The 14554-nt window shown below is 50.5% G+C and overlaps 1 protein-coding gene across 1 annotated transcript; it reads left to right on the forward strand.

Annotated features, from left to right (window-relative positions):
- The first annotated feature begins 2711 nt into the window (after positions 1–2711).
- LOC112639034 lies at positions 2712–3425 on the forward strand. The gene has a single exon (XM_025411825.1). The coding sequence runs from the start codon at positions 2712–2714 to the stop codon at positions 3423–3425; it is 714 nt and encodes a 237-aa protein (XP_025267610.1).
- Positions 3426–14554: the final 11129 nt, after the last annotated feature.

Consider the following 14554-nt stretch of genomic DNA (forward strand, 5'->3'; position numbering starts at 1 on the left):
CTTTCGGCGGGGTGAGGGTATACCCGGTTGAGGGAGCTGCAGGGGGAACGTGGGATTAAACCAAAAATGAGTTACCCATATATAAAATTAATAAAAATTGACAGAGTCGGGGAGGAGGACCAACGTCCTACACCTTCGCGAGATGCGGAGGAGAGAGGCCTTGAGGCCTCACAACAGAAGTCTGCCGGAACGAAGCTGGTACGTAGCTCCAGCCTTCGTAGCAGCACGCGCAGCCAATCAAGCCGCGCCACGAGGAGCGGTCTGAATCGGCTCGGCGGACGAGTCCAATGAGCGCATCATGGGGCCCGTGGAGAGGAAGGAGGAGAGATGGGAAGCGCTTCAACGCCCCCCGACCCCCCCATTAAGACACTCCAGGGCCTGCAAGTAGCAAGCTCGGGGATAGGAAAGGGAGCGGGCATCCGTGGCGTCCATGTACTCGAACATGGACGTCGACGCATCAGAAGGCGGCAAACCACGTAAGCGCCCTAGGGAATCGAACTACGACTCCGATGCGTCGGATTGTCTCGATTGCCTCGGCTGCGTCATCCCTGTCCCGGGCAGGGTCGGAAAGCCGAGGCAGAGGGAAGACGCCCAACAACCGGGCAATATGTCGGCCTAGCGAAAGCGAAAAAAGAGTTGCTCCGGGTGGAGCAGGAGGAGCTCCTCCTTCGGGCGGAACGAGAACTCTTCGATCAATGGACGCAGCCGTCCATCACCCGTTCGAGGAGGATCTTGCTAGGGGCGGAGATGCCGGCAGAAGACGGGTCCAACACACCCGCGGACCCGTCCACTCTCACGGCTGCGGACTTGGGGCAGCAAATCCGCGGGGTCGTAGAGGCTATGAACACGGTCGCCTCCTACAAAAAGGGGTATAAAGGCACCTCAATCAAGATCTTGAAGGAGGCGGCCTTGGTCGTGAGTGCGGCGAGTAAAGAACTCATGGGCCGCACCCAAAACGATGAAAATCGTCGCCTTTTAGAGGCGAACAACCGCCTTACCGCTGAAATGGCGGAAATGAAGAGGCAGATGGAGGAGCTGCGGAAACAAGTGGCCGGCATAACCGTTCCACAAACCGGCACAACACCGCTGGAGGAAGAGATGTCGGAGATCTTCCCCTCGTTACCACGGCGCGAAGCTAGCGCCATCGGGGAGATGAACGAGAATCGCTCTCCCCCCGTCCTCTGTTCTAGAGGCCAGGAAGAGGCACAAGGGGGGAGCCGAGGACCTCAACGAGGGTATGGGGGCTATGGTCGAGGCAATCTCGAGTCGTATATTCAAATACGTGGACTCGAGACTCGCGGTCATTGAGCAGCGCCTTCCCCCCGAAAGATTGAGGCCTGCTTTGCAGGCGGAGAAGAAAGCTGCAGCGGCAGGCAGCACACCATCCTTTGCCCAAGTGGCCGCTGCTGCCCCTCGTAAAGGGGCTGGAGAGAGGAGAGTGGGAGGAAAAGGGGCAAAGACCCCCACCGCTCCCCCGCCACCTATCCCCACCAAGAGTGGGAAAAAGTCAGGCGGGAATAAGCAGGTCAAGGTTTCTCCGACCGCCAGATCTGACCAGGCAACCGGGCCCGCGAATGCGAACAATAAAACGTCCGAATGGACGAAAATCGGCCGCGCGGGTAAGCCGGCGACAACAGCCAAAGGGGGGGCCAAAACACCGGCCCCGGCTGCTGCCCCTAAGGGGGGTCAGCCCTCCAAGAAGGGGACCAAGAAGGGGGGAAATACCTTAGTCAAAGGAGCTGATGGAAAGGGTGCAACACCCAGAGCCCAATCCACCAAGCCCCGCAAGATCCGCCCCCCAAAACTAGCGGCCGTACTTATAAGTGCGGCCCCTTCAAGGGGGAGCGAGAAGCCCGCGGCCTTGGGGGAGGCGATAGCCGGGGTACGTCCCCATATTAAGCTCAATGAGCTCGGCATCGTCTCCCTCAAACCCAAAAAGGCCGCCGGGGGGGGCATTTTGTTTGAAGTCCCCGGGGAGGAAAGCGGCATCAAGGCCGACAAGCTCGCAGAAGCGTTAAGGCCTCTTCTCGAGCCCAAGGGGGTGAGGGTCACCCGTCCGGTGAAGTTTGAAGAACTCCGTGTCACCGGACTGGATGATTCAATAGCCCCCGAAGAAGTGCGGCAGGCTCTTGCTGCGGCTGGCGATTGCTCCGCGGGAGTCATTACGGTCGGGAAGATCAACCTTTCCCCCGCGGGCAGGCTCGGGTCAGTCTGGGCCCGAGCTCCAGCAGTCGCCGCCAAAAAAGTAGTCGATGCGGGCCCCCTGTCCATTGGATGGATTAGAGCCCGCGTCGAAGCCCTCCCCCCCCGCCCCCTGCAGTGCTACACATGCTTGGGAGCGGGACACTCGAGGGCACATTGCAAGGCCGGTGTCGACCGCAGCGGACTCTGTTACCGCTGCGGAAAGCCTGGACACTTAGCGGCCGGATGCACCGCCACCAATCCCCATTGCGCTTACTGCGCAGCTGAGGGGCACAAGGCGGATCATAGGTACGGGGGGAAGGCATGTGCCTCCCTCCGGCCAAAAAAGAAGGAAGCCAAGAAGAAGAACAAGGGGGAGCAGGGGGCAAAATCAGCCCTTCCTCTCCTCCCCGCCGAGGGAACACAGGACAGGGGGGTCACTCCGCCGATTTCGGAACAGGCCCCTCCTGCCCCGGAGCCCGTCACAGGCCCGGCAGTAAGCCAAGAGGAGGCGATGGAAATCGTGTAAGATGATTGAAAACCATCGCCTCCTACAAGCAAACTTGAATCACTCCGCCAGGGCACAGGACTTATTACTCCAAACCCTGGCGGAGTGGAATATAGACCTGGCAGTTGCGGCCGAACCGTACCGTGTCCCCGCGAAATCCAACTGGATCGGCGATGCGGACGGTTCGGTCGCAATCATTGGAAGAGGCACGGCAGATGCCATCCCCCTGACCTTAATAGGCAGGGGAGGCGGCTACGTGGCCGCACAATGGGGGGAAATTGCCGTGGTGGGGGTATATTTTTCGCCTAACCGCGACCAGGCCGAATTCCGGGCATACCTGGACCGGGTGGCGACAGCTATACGTCGCCAGCTACCCGGTCCAGTGTTAGTAGCGGGGGACCTCAATGCCAAGTCGGCGGAATGGGGTTCCCCCGTGACCGACGCCCGCGGCCTGGACCTCGCGGAATGGGGGAATGAGCTGGGCCTCGTAATTCTCAATAGAGGCTCAGCTCACACCTGCGTGCGGCACAACGGCGGGTCGATCGTCGATATTACATTCGGCAGCCCGCCGGTCGCACGCATGGTCAGCGGCTGGAGGGTCATGGAGGGGTCGGAGACGTTATCGGACCACCGATATATACGGTGGAATATCTCCGACCCGGCCCTGGGACACCAGCCGCTCCCCCTGGACGTGGAGGCGCAACCCCACCCCCCCGCTGGGCACTCAAACGCCTAGCAGAGGACGCCTTGATGGCTGCCGCTTCGGCAAAGTCTCTGGAGCCTATACCAGAGCCTGACGCCTGCGACATTGAGAGGGAGGTAACCTGGTTTCGGGAAGCCATGACGCAAGTCTGCGACGTGGCCATGCCCCGGATCCGGGCCCTCCCTCAGAGGAAGGCGGTGTACTGGTGGTCACAAGAAATCGCGCACTTACGCGCTGATTGCGTAAGAAAACGCCACCAGTATACCAGATGTCGTCGCAGGCGGCACACGGAGGCCGAAGCGGCTGCGCTGTACGCTGTTTACAGAGAAGCTAACAAGCAGCTGCAGCGCGCCATCAAAAGGGCCAAAGACAAGGCCTGGGCAGAGCTCCTGGAGACTCTCAATGAGGATCCATGGGGGCGTCCCTACCTGATCGTCAGAAAGAAACTGCGGTCAGGGGGCCCCCCAATTACGGAGAGTCTCCACCCCCAAGTCCTGGAGGACGTGGTGTCCGCCCTATTCCCCCACGTTGGGGGAGGGGCGATGATACCTCCAGGACAACCGGTCCACAGAACACCGTGGACCGACGACTTGGGGGTAACAGAGGAGGAGCTGGCCAGGGCAATCCGTAGGCTTCGGGCAAAAAAACACCGCCCCGGGGCCTGACGGTATCCCTGGCCGAGCCTGGGTCCTGGCCCTTGGCGTCCTCGGGGACCGCCTGAGGAGGCTATTTACGGCCTGCCTCAGAGCGGGGCAATTTCCCCCCCAATGGAAGGAGGCGGCACTTGTCCTCCTACGGAAGGAAGGGCGTCCCCCGGAGTCACCCTCCGCGTACCGCCCGATATGCCTGTTGGACGAGGCGGGCAAGCTCTTCGAGCGCGTGCTCGTCGCCCGCCTCAACTGGCACCTGTCAACAGCTGGTCCGGACTTGGCCGACTGCCAGTTCGGATTCCGAGAAGGCCGTTCGACGATTGACGCCATCAAGAGCGTCAAGGCCTTCTCGGATGAGGCTGTCTCCCGGGGTGGAGTGGCGTTGGCCGTCTCACTAGACATTGCCAACGCCTTCAACTCCTTACCCTGGGAGTGTATAGGGCGCGCGCTCGAGTACCATCGAGTGCCGCCCTATATGCAGGAAGTCATCCGCGACTACCTGCGTGACAGGGCATATCGGGCACGGTACAGGGTACCGATGCGGAGGGAGGTACGCTGTGGGGTTCCACAGGGGTCGGTTCTTGGCCCCATATTGTGGAACCTCGGTTACAACAGCGTACTCCGGGGCGCTCTCCTCCCGGGCCTAAAGCTAGTGTGCTACGCTGACGATACGCTCGTCATGGCCCGGGGGGACGATTGGGAGGACACGTGCCGCCTGGCAGGAGTCGGTGTGCAGCACGTCGTCGGCAGAATCCGCGCCTTGGGGCTGACGGTGGCCCTCAACAAGACCGAGGCTGTGTATTTCAAGCAGCCTCGGCACAGGCCACCACCGCAGCCCCACATTACCGTCGAGGGAGTCCGTATCGAGGTGCGGCCCAGTATCAAATACCTGGGTTTGCACCTCGATCGCCACTGGGTCTTCGAGGAGCACTTCCTGCGTATGGTCCCCCGCATCAAGGCAGCAGTCAACTCCTTCGGGAGCCTGCTGCCAAACATAGGGGGACCTCAGGATAGAGTGCGCCGCCTATACATGGGGGTGGTCGGATCCATGATCCTGTATGGAGCCCCCGTGTGGTCGCAGAAGTTATCGGCCAGCCGCAAAAGCCTTGCAGTGGTGCAGAGCCTGCAAAGGCGGCTGGCCATTAGGATCACGCGGGGGTACAAAACCACCCCCGCAGAGGCGGCGCTCGCGGTGTCGGGTTCGATCCCTTGGGATCTGTTAGCGGAGGCGTACGCCACGATGTATGAGTGGCGTACTACCCTCCGCCAGGAAGGAGTAACCCCGACACCGCGCGAAAAGGAAGTTGCTAGGACCCAGTTCCGGCAGCTCGCGATAGAGAAATGGAAGGAGAGGCTGGCCCACGTCAGGGTCGGTCTCAGAGCTGTCGGAGCCATCCGCCCAGTATTAGAAGAATGGGTGGATCGGCGGCCGAAAGGACTCCCATTCAGGACGGTGCAGGTGCTCACCGGACATGGATGTTTCGGTGAGTACCTGCACGAGAAGGCGGGGCGCGAGCCGACGACGCGCTGTCATCATTGCGAGGAGGAAAGGGACACAGCCCAGCATACGCTAGAGGAGTGTCCCTCATGGGATGATGAACGCCGCGACTTGCGGCAGGTGGTGGGCGACGATCTCTCGCTCCCGATCATCGTAGCAAAGATGGTCGAGAGCGAGGATGCCTGGGACGCCATGGTCTCCTTTTGTGAGAACGTCATCTCACAAAAGGAGGCCGCGGAGAGGGTCAGGGAAGACAATCCCGATGCTGACCCAATCCGCCGGAGGAGGGGGGGTGCACGGCGGCGAGCCTATGATCGCCAAGGCCCGTAGCACCTCCAGCAGGGAAGCCTAATCCCTGCACCTCCTCCAGTGGCGGGCCGGGGGACGCAATTGTCCCTCGGCTAGGGGCCGTGGGGGTCTTTCGCGCCTGGAGAACGCGGAAGTTCCCCCCGCGACACCAAGCCCCTTCCCGGAAGGACGGTGAGACAGGGTGACCCGGTCTCACCGTCAATTTTCCTGTAGGGGGGTGTGGTGCCTACGCACCCTGCCTCACCCCTCACAGAGGGACCCTCCCCATCCAACGGGGGGGGTCGTAGCACGACCAGGGGGGGCCGCGGACGCGTGCAAGTCCGATCCCGTTGCCCCCCCGAGTGCGTGCGAGGTGGTCACCATGGGGTTTTAGTGGGTAGTCGGGGCGTCTTAGTTCCCGGAGTCCCACATAACCCCTCCCTTACTCTCCTTGGGGGGGGTATGCGTCAATGCATTTCCCCATGTAAAAAAAAAAAAAAAAAAAAAAAGGTTAGGTTAGGTTAGGTTAGGTTGAGTTGGTTCGGGGCTCCGGACGGAGCATGACGTGGTGCGTGTCCGAGAAATTTTAAAGTGAATTTCTTCGATAATTCGCGACGCGGAGAGTCTTTTTTAGGCTATGCCCTAAAAGAGGGAAGTGCTGTGAAGTGCATAATATACGGGTTTTGCGGAGGGACGCTGATTGCACGAGAAATAAGGGTTTAACTGCGGCTTCGCCTTGCCACCTCATATTGATGACGTGGCACTCCATACTCCTCAACACTGATATGTGCGAAGAATAGGTAGTGAACCTGTCGTTGGCTTGCAAGAAGTGATTCGACCGTGCTAATAGAGACATACAATTAATGCCTATTATCGGTAATTAATCCAAAATCGTTAAAGAGGTGTTTAGTGACATTGCCTATGTCTTTGCCACGTGGCACTTGAGGTTATGTTGACGCCTAGGGATATTGTCTTGTGGCGCCATCACGCCACGTGGCACTCTGAGCACTTGTGAGATTTTGAGATTCTGAGGATAATCTGACTTATTGAAGTGTCGTGGTGTGGAAACTAACAAGAAGTGATTTGATTGTGTTAATAGAGACATATAAATAATGCCTATTATCGGTAGTTGATTAAATATCGTTAAAGAAGTGTCTAGTGACATTGCCTTTGTCTCTTGCCATGTGGCATTTGAGGTTAGGTTGGCGCATAGTAATCTTGTCTTGTGGCGCCATCACGCCACGTGGCACTTTAGACTCTTGTGAGATTTTGAAATTTTGATGGTAAACTGTCTTATTGAAGTGTCGTGGTGTGGAAATTAATAAAAAGTGATTCGACTGTGCTAATAGGGACATACAATTAATGCCTATTATCTGTAATTAATCAAAAATCATTAAAGAAGTGTTTAGTGACATTGTCTATGTCTTTGCCGCGTGGCACTTGAGGTTAGGTTGGCGACTAGGGATATTGTCTTGTGGCGCCACCACGCCACGTGGCACTCTAAACACTTGAGATTTTGAGATTTTGAGATTTTGATGATAAATTGACTTATTGAAGTGTCGTGGTGTGGAAACTAACAAGGGGTGATTCGATTGCGTTAATAGAAACATATAAATAATACTTATTATCGGTAATTAACTAAATATCGTTAAAGAAGCGTCTAGTGACATTGCCTTGGCTCAGCCGGGTGACATTTGAGGTTAGGTTGACGCCTAGTAATTTTGTCTTGTGGCGCCACCACGCCACGCGGCACTCTAAACTCTTGTGAGATTGTGAGATTTTGAGATTCTGATGATATACTGACTTATTGAAGTGTCGTGGTGTGGAAATTAACAAGAAGTGATTCGATTGTGTTAATAGAGACATATAAATAATGCCGATTTTCGGTAATTAGTTAAATATTGTTAAAGAAGTGCCTAGTGACATCTCTTTGTCTCTGCTGTGTGGCATTTGAGGTTAGGTTGACGCCTAGGGATATTGTCTTGTGGCGCCACCACGCTGCGTGTCACTCAAGACATTTGTGAGATTTAAATGATAAACTGACTTATTGATGTGTTGTGGTGTTGAACCGGAATAGTTAATTAAAATTGAGGTTAATAAACAGTTAGTTATTAGCTATATTTTGTTATATACGTAAAGAAGTGTCCGGTGACATTGGCCGTGTCTGCCTCGTGGCACCTGGCACTTGATGTACGACTCGTATTATCGAGGTATCGATATATCGTTTTAGAAAAATTACCAAACTATAGTAACTTTTCATAGTACTTGATTCTAAACAATTTGAAACTGGAGAGTGTGAATCAGAGGGCAAACTATTGGCGAACTATTTAGATTTTTTAGGGGTAGTGAAACTCTGAAAAACAACAAACCTATAATTAGTTCGGCTTGTGAATTTAACAAGTGGCTTCGGACGTGTAAATTGTTCTTATCGAGATCTGCTAGTGGTGGCAAAATACTGAAAACAGCAAACCTTAGTTAGCCTCCTGAAAGCAAGAGGGGCCCACATAACCTCAATTTGGGCCAAAGTGACAGGAGGAGAAAATTTGCTGTGAAGTTATAGTTTGTGCTTAGTGACATACGTTTGTGTCGTTACTACGTGGCAATTTGATGTGAGGCTCGAATCATCGAGTGGTGAAAATCTAAACAACAACAAAAATATAGTTAGTTCTCCGCCTGAAGGAGACCGTACATAATCTCATTTCAAACAGAAAGTGACAATGTGTTGAAAACCCTTGGTAGAAGTGAAGGTGTCAGCTGTGCGCAAGAGCGAAAGAGTTTTTTCCAGTTTTGGTATGGATACGATAACGCCCATTATATAAAGGCAGGTAGAGGTTATGGGAGACCGTAAGCTATGGACACGCCGGGCTATGAACGCGGCTTAAGTAGATATCACCAGATAACTAATATTCTCTAGGGCTAGGGATTTCCCCTAGCGGGGATCTATAGTATGTGTAGCTAAATATATAGTACAGTATAGATTTATAACTAGCCGGATTCCCCTAGGCGGAATCTATAGTATAGTCAGCTAAGTATATAGTATGTGTAAAATTATGATCATTTCACAAGACATTGGGTGAAGGAACACGCAAAGTATATCAAAAGGAATATTGTATTACTAATACAAATAACATTGAACAGATACAATTGATAATTTTCAAACAATCTAGACAGAAATTAAGCCTTAATTTAAATGAATAAAATAAGGATAAGGGAAGAAAGAACCGAGACTATTTAAACATTTACTTCATTTTATTTACGCCTAGTTACTTATAATGCTTTACTAACACCCTCTTTTTAATTATAATTACATTACTACGAATGCGTTTAATTATCGTTCGCCGCAAGACCACCCTACAGGCGGTCAGGTGATGTATAACTCTCGGAGGTAGGCCCATCATGTAGGCGACGAGACGGAGGACTCCGACTACCCGGTGATAGCTCTTCAGGGCCACTTTTTTAGGGATAAGCAGTCCCGGATAGCGACGCTTCTGGTTGCCCTTGCGGGCTCTCCTTGGAGGCATTCTGCTAGGAAATTTAAAAAACTAGTTTTAATTATAAAATATAATCACCCGAATAATTAATTAAACCAAGAACTCTTACCTGACAAAATACAAATGCACTGAATAAGCACTACGGGAAATGCGATGCTTTCCATACGAAAGTACTCTTCAAAGTAAGGAACAACTAGAGTATGGAATGTGAAAAATCCGGAATGCGAGCTTTTTGCGGTTTTTCTTTTCGAACTTTTCTTGGATAACCATTTCCTCGAATCATAAACTATTATCAGTCGCGAGCATTTTGATTTTTAACTTGTAAACCGGAAGTAGGCATGTAAAGACAGAAGGAAGGCGAATCCCGGAGGGAAAAACATACTATGGTGTTAACCAACCACTGAATTATTCGAATCCGCACACCGGAAGTGCGATATTAAACGGCTGCGCAGTAGGTTTGGGTGGCCTTTGGCGGATGCGCGTCGGGTGGACAGTATCCGGGAGGCATTGCCCCCCCAAATAACACTACCGGAAGTAACATTGAAAACCGGAAGTGGGAATAAACAGATAGAAGGAAAGTGAATTTTGGTGGGAAAACTGGACCACGGGATTGGACATCCCTCGAACTAATTAAATTCGTATACCGGAAGTGTGATGTTTGGAGGTTGCGCAGTGGACTTGGGTATCCTTCCGTGGATGCGCGTCGAGCGGATAGTAATAGGAAGGCATCTCTCCACTAAGTAACAACGCCGGAAGTGAAACTGAAAAATCGGAAGTAGGTAAAACAGAAAGAAAGAAAGTGAATTACGGCGGGAAAAACCGGGCCATAGGATGGGTCAATTCTCGGGTTAGTTGAATCTATACCGGAAGTACGAGATGCGTATGTAGGGAACAGGCTTCGTAGAGTCACATTCCCCCCACGTAAAACATACCGGAAATAGGATCAGTGGTCGGTACACGGTGAATCTCCGATCTGGGGAATTTTCCCCTAGTGTATCTATAATATGTGCAATAAATCTATAGTATAGTACTATAGGTATAATTTATGCATAGGACATTGTGTGAACTAAGAGTTCCCTAGGATGGGATCTACAGTGCGTGAAAAGGAATAGAATATAGCATAATCCTACGATCTGTACATAAGACATTGTGGCCATTACTTCTGGTAGCCCAGGCATACTCTCGGGCATGAATAAATGAGTATGAAGATTGAAAACCGGAAGTGAACCTTGGGAGACAGAAGGAAGACGAACTCCGACGGGAAAATGAGACCATGATATAGGCTACCCTTCGAACTTATCAAAGCTGCATACCGGAAGTGCGACTTTTGGTGGCTGCGCAGTAGAGGTGGGTGGCTCTGCGCGGATGCGCACCGAGTGGATGTTGAACAGGGGGCATTACCCCCTCGGAGGGCACGACCGGAAGTGAGGTCTGCAACGGATGTGCGGTGGAATTGGGACACCTATATTGTGGATACCTCAGAGGACATCACTCCACGTGACTCTGAGGGTGATATTGTTGGAACTCTGATCGGTCTAGGATGAAGCCAGATGATGATACGGTAAGTGTTCGGAACTATTAGAACACCCTTTACAGATACTGGAACAAGGTTCGAGTTTTCTAACTAGGGTCTGGGGTTTTCTGAAGAAACTAACTAGGCCCTAGGGAGTTTTTTAACGACTAAAGTTTCTAGTCTCGCGTACTTAATATTCGGAGCTAGTAGAAGTGTACGGGCTCTTAGGGGGGGCTCGACGGCCTGGTAATAACCCCAGGCTGACCCGAGGCCTTACCCCACTGGAAGCCTGTTAAGATATTACTTAGGGCGGAAATAAGCAGCACGGGATGCGGTAATGGTGACCCCCATATGATTGAGGCATATGGTGGGCCAATCGATTGGATTAAATTGTATCCCGATCTTTTGCTGTGGTTTGAACTTAGAGATAGCCTTATTAGGTGAGCAAATAAGAAAGAAATGTCTAGAATTTTGGATATCCAGGAATATATGCATGCAATGGCCAGCAGCCGAAACTCACCAGAAGAAATTTTTGGCGGAGCGGCACATAATCTTTACAAAATCGAAAATGAATTCCTGAGAAGAGGAGATCATGAGTTAAGAAACAAAACACGTGCCACGATCGCACAGTTAAAACTATTATACGACTACGGACAACAAATGGGCCTGGCTAGAATATATTTAATTCATAGACTTAAAGTGTTTGAAGCACGGGAGCATGATACGAATGCAGAGCTTAGTGTACTAAGAGGCATTACGCCAAACTATGAGGATGAGACAAATAGTGACAAAAAGGAGAAAGATCACTTACAGGAAAACTTCCAATCAGGTGAGGAAGATATAGAACTAGATATCATTATGGATACTAGAATGATCAAGGAGATCGACCTCTCGGAAGCTGCCCTACGGGATATTAGCAGAAGACTTGAGGAAAAAAAGAACACCTTGTCTGACATTGAGCAGCAAATGAATGACGTGTCCACTCTATTAACATCATCTGGAGAATATTTTGTACCGTCACAGCAAGGAAAAGAACCAAGGGAAACCCTTGATTCTAATGGGTCTGAGTGGACCCAGGGTCTAGTAACACCCAACCACCCTAGAGATGGGGACACTCGAATTTTGTCCCCAAACAAAGACAATATGGATATGGACAATGACTCAGAAATAAACTTACAGCCACAGAGGTCTCGGAGCCTCAGTGGCAGGCGTACCAGCCCTACGGTCCCTGGGGCGGGTATGTCTTCATCATACGCAGGGCCTGCTCTCTCCCTGCCGACGGGGGAGGAGCGTAAAATGGCTACCGTCGACGATAGGACAAAGGATGATGTCCCCAACATATTATCCACGGATTCCACTAGCATAGCGCAGGAGGATTTTGAAATAAGTAGGCAACCTCTTCGAGAGGAAGAACTAAAGACCCCTAGCAGTAAGAGAAAGGCCCGAAACTCCCCTGGCGCATCTTCGCCCGGTGACAAAGAGACGGGTCAAATTTCACCAGCAATAGGGGAAACTAGGGAAATCACAATTAGGAAACGGAAGGCGAGGACAAAAAAGATTTGTCGAAGTACAGGACATGCTACGAATCCGTTACTGGACTCATCTTTCACCGAGTCGCTGGACGAATGTGAAGAAAGTGGGGGTAAAAAGGAAGACACACCCGAAGAAAAAGATGATAATATGGAAAGTACACCGAAGCCGAGAAGAATAACCAGACTATCTAGGACAATAGAAGATAGGGAAAGAATACAGGTCATCTCTAGTGACGAAGAAGACAGTATGACAGTTAGATCATTTGCTAGCTCAAGTAAAGAGTCTCGAAACAAGAAAAATAAAAATAAAACTAGAAATATAACCGCTAGAAAGGATAGTCTAGGGGAAGAAGGTTCCCTAGATTTAACTAACGAGGATAGGATTAATGAAATAAGAAATCCAGATAAACCACATGAAAGGGGAAAAGGATTAACGTATAAACTGCCTAATAAAATTTCTCAAAACAATAGGCAAAATAAGTTAGATTACGGATTATGGACAACACACGAAGTAAAAGCCTTTGCGTTAAATCTAATAGAAGATATCGACACTGCTAGGATGAAATGTAGTAAACTCCAAGGTGTAATAGATGGAGTTTTAAAGGACAGAATAACGGGCCTAAAAGATGTCGTAGAATGCCTGGTCGATAAAATCGAAGCACAAGGGGACATTAAACTATTACAGAAAGAAAGATTAGAAGCTGGTACAGAAAATAAACGACTGAAAAAGGACATCAATAAACTCGAACAGATTATCAACCAGAAGGACAAGGAGACGGAGGGAATAAAATTAATGTATGAAGAAATGGAAGAGAAATACATCCAGATGGAAGGTAATAGTAAGAAGGAAAGAAAATTACTAGATGGGAACTCCGTAACTAGTAAAGAAGATATGAAGGTTAGGGACTTACTACAGGATACCTACGCGTTAGTTAAAGAAGATGAACCAGTCTTCAGACCTCCAATAAAAGGTGTTAGAAAACAACTCCCGATAATCGGTAAAAAATTTAAATACCCAGAAACATTCTCGTTAACCCCTCAGGGGGGAACTGGAATAATAAGAGACACTGCTGAGACGGATTATACAGCCTCCCCGGTAGCTAGGGATACGGGTACAATAACCCCAACCGGAGAATACGCGAATGAACAAAGAAGCGAACCAGAAACCACAAATTCGGAGAAGGAAAAAGTCAATGAAATCAGTAGGCAAATTAGACTGCTGAATGAAGAACGAAAACTCTTAACCCGGAAAAGGAAGGACAGAAGTGAAGAAAATAAGGAGAAACCTAGAATCATAGGGAATGTTCAGATCATCCCGCCTAGGCACACTTACAAACAAGGATTTACTAGAGACGATCCAAACAACCCCTATAGCGAGAAACAGACTAGGGAATATTTAAACACTCGGGAAATATCTAGAAATAGACGACCAAGTGACAAATCAATTAGAAGAAACTCCAATAGAGGAGCTGACCCTAGGACTGGCATAAGGATAAGGAAACCACCTAAAAATGCGGTAGTTGCTATTCGAACACGCGACGAGACAGTTAGTTACGCGGCCATACTCAAAAAAGCCAGACAGGAGGTATCACTAGGGGAACTCGGAATTGAGACAACTAGGATAAAAAAGGGAATCAATGGCAACTTACTTATCGAAATCCCTGGTACCGAGGGAAAGGAAAAGGCCAGGATTCTCGCGGAAAAACTTCGGGAAAAACTAGGCGACGAGGAAGTTGCTATCACTAGACCCACAGCCATGGGGGAAATTAGGATTAATGGACTAGACGAGTCAGTCACAGTCGAGGAAGTGAGGCAATTAATCACCGAAACAGGAGGATGTAATAACGACGAAGTAAAGATCAGTCCAATCAGACGAATGTATAATGGCATGGGCTCTGTCTGGATACGATGTCCGTTGGTTTCTGCTAACGCATTGGCCCAGACAGGGAAAATTAAGATCGGATGGACAATAGCTAGAATCGAGCTACTCGCCAAAAGACCTCTACAATGCTTTAAATGTTGGGAATTTGGACATGCTAGGTTCTCATGCCGATCCCCGATTGACCGAAGCGGACATTGTTATAACTGTGGAATACCAGGACACACGGCTAAAATGTGTGGGAGAGAGGAACCAAGGTGTGTGATTTGCGCAGATAAAAACTACCAAGCGAATCACAGGATCGGATCTCG

The sequence above is a fragment of the Camponotus floridanus genome, unplaced genomic scaffold (genome assembly GCF_003227725.1).
Source record: "Camponotus floridanus strain SB8 unplaced genomic scaffold, Cflo_v7.5 scaffold432, whole genome shotgun sequence".
NCBI classification, from domain to species: Eukaryota; Metazoa; Arthropoda; class Insecta; order Hymenoptera; family Formicidae; genus Camponotus; species Camponotus floridanus.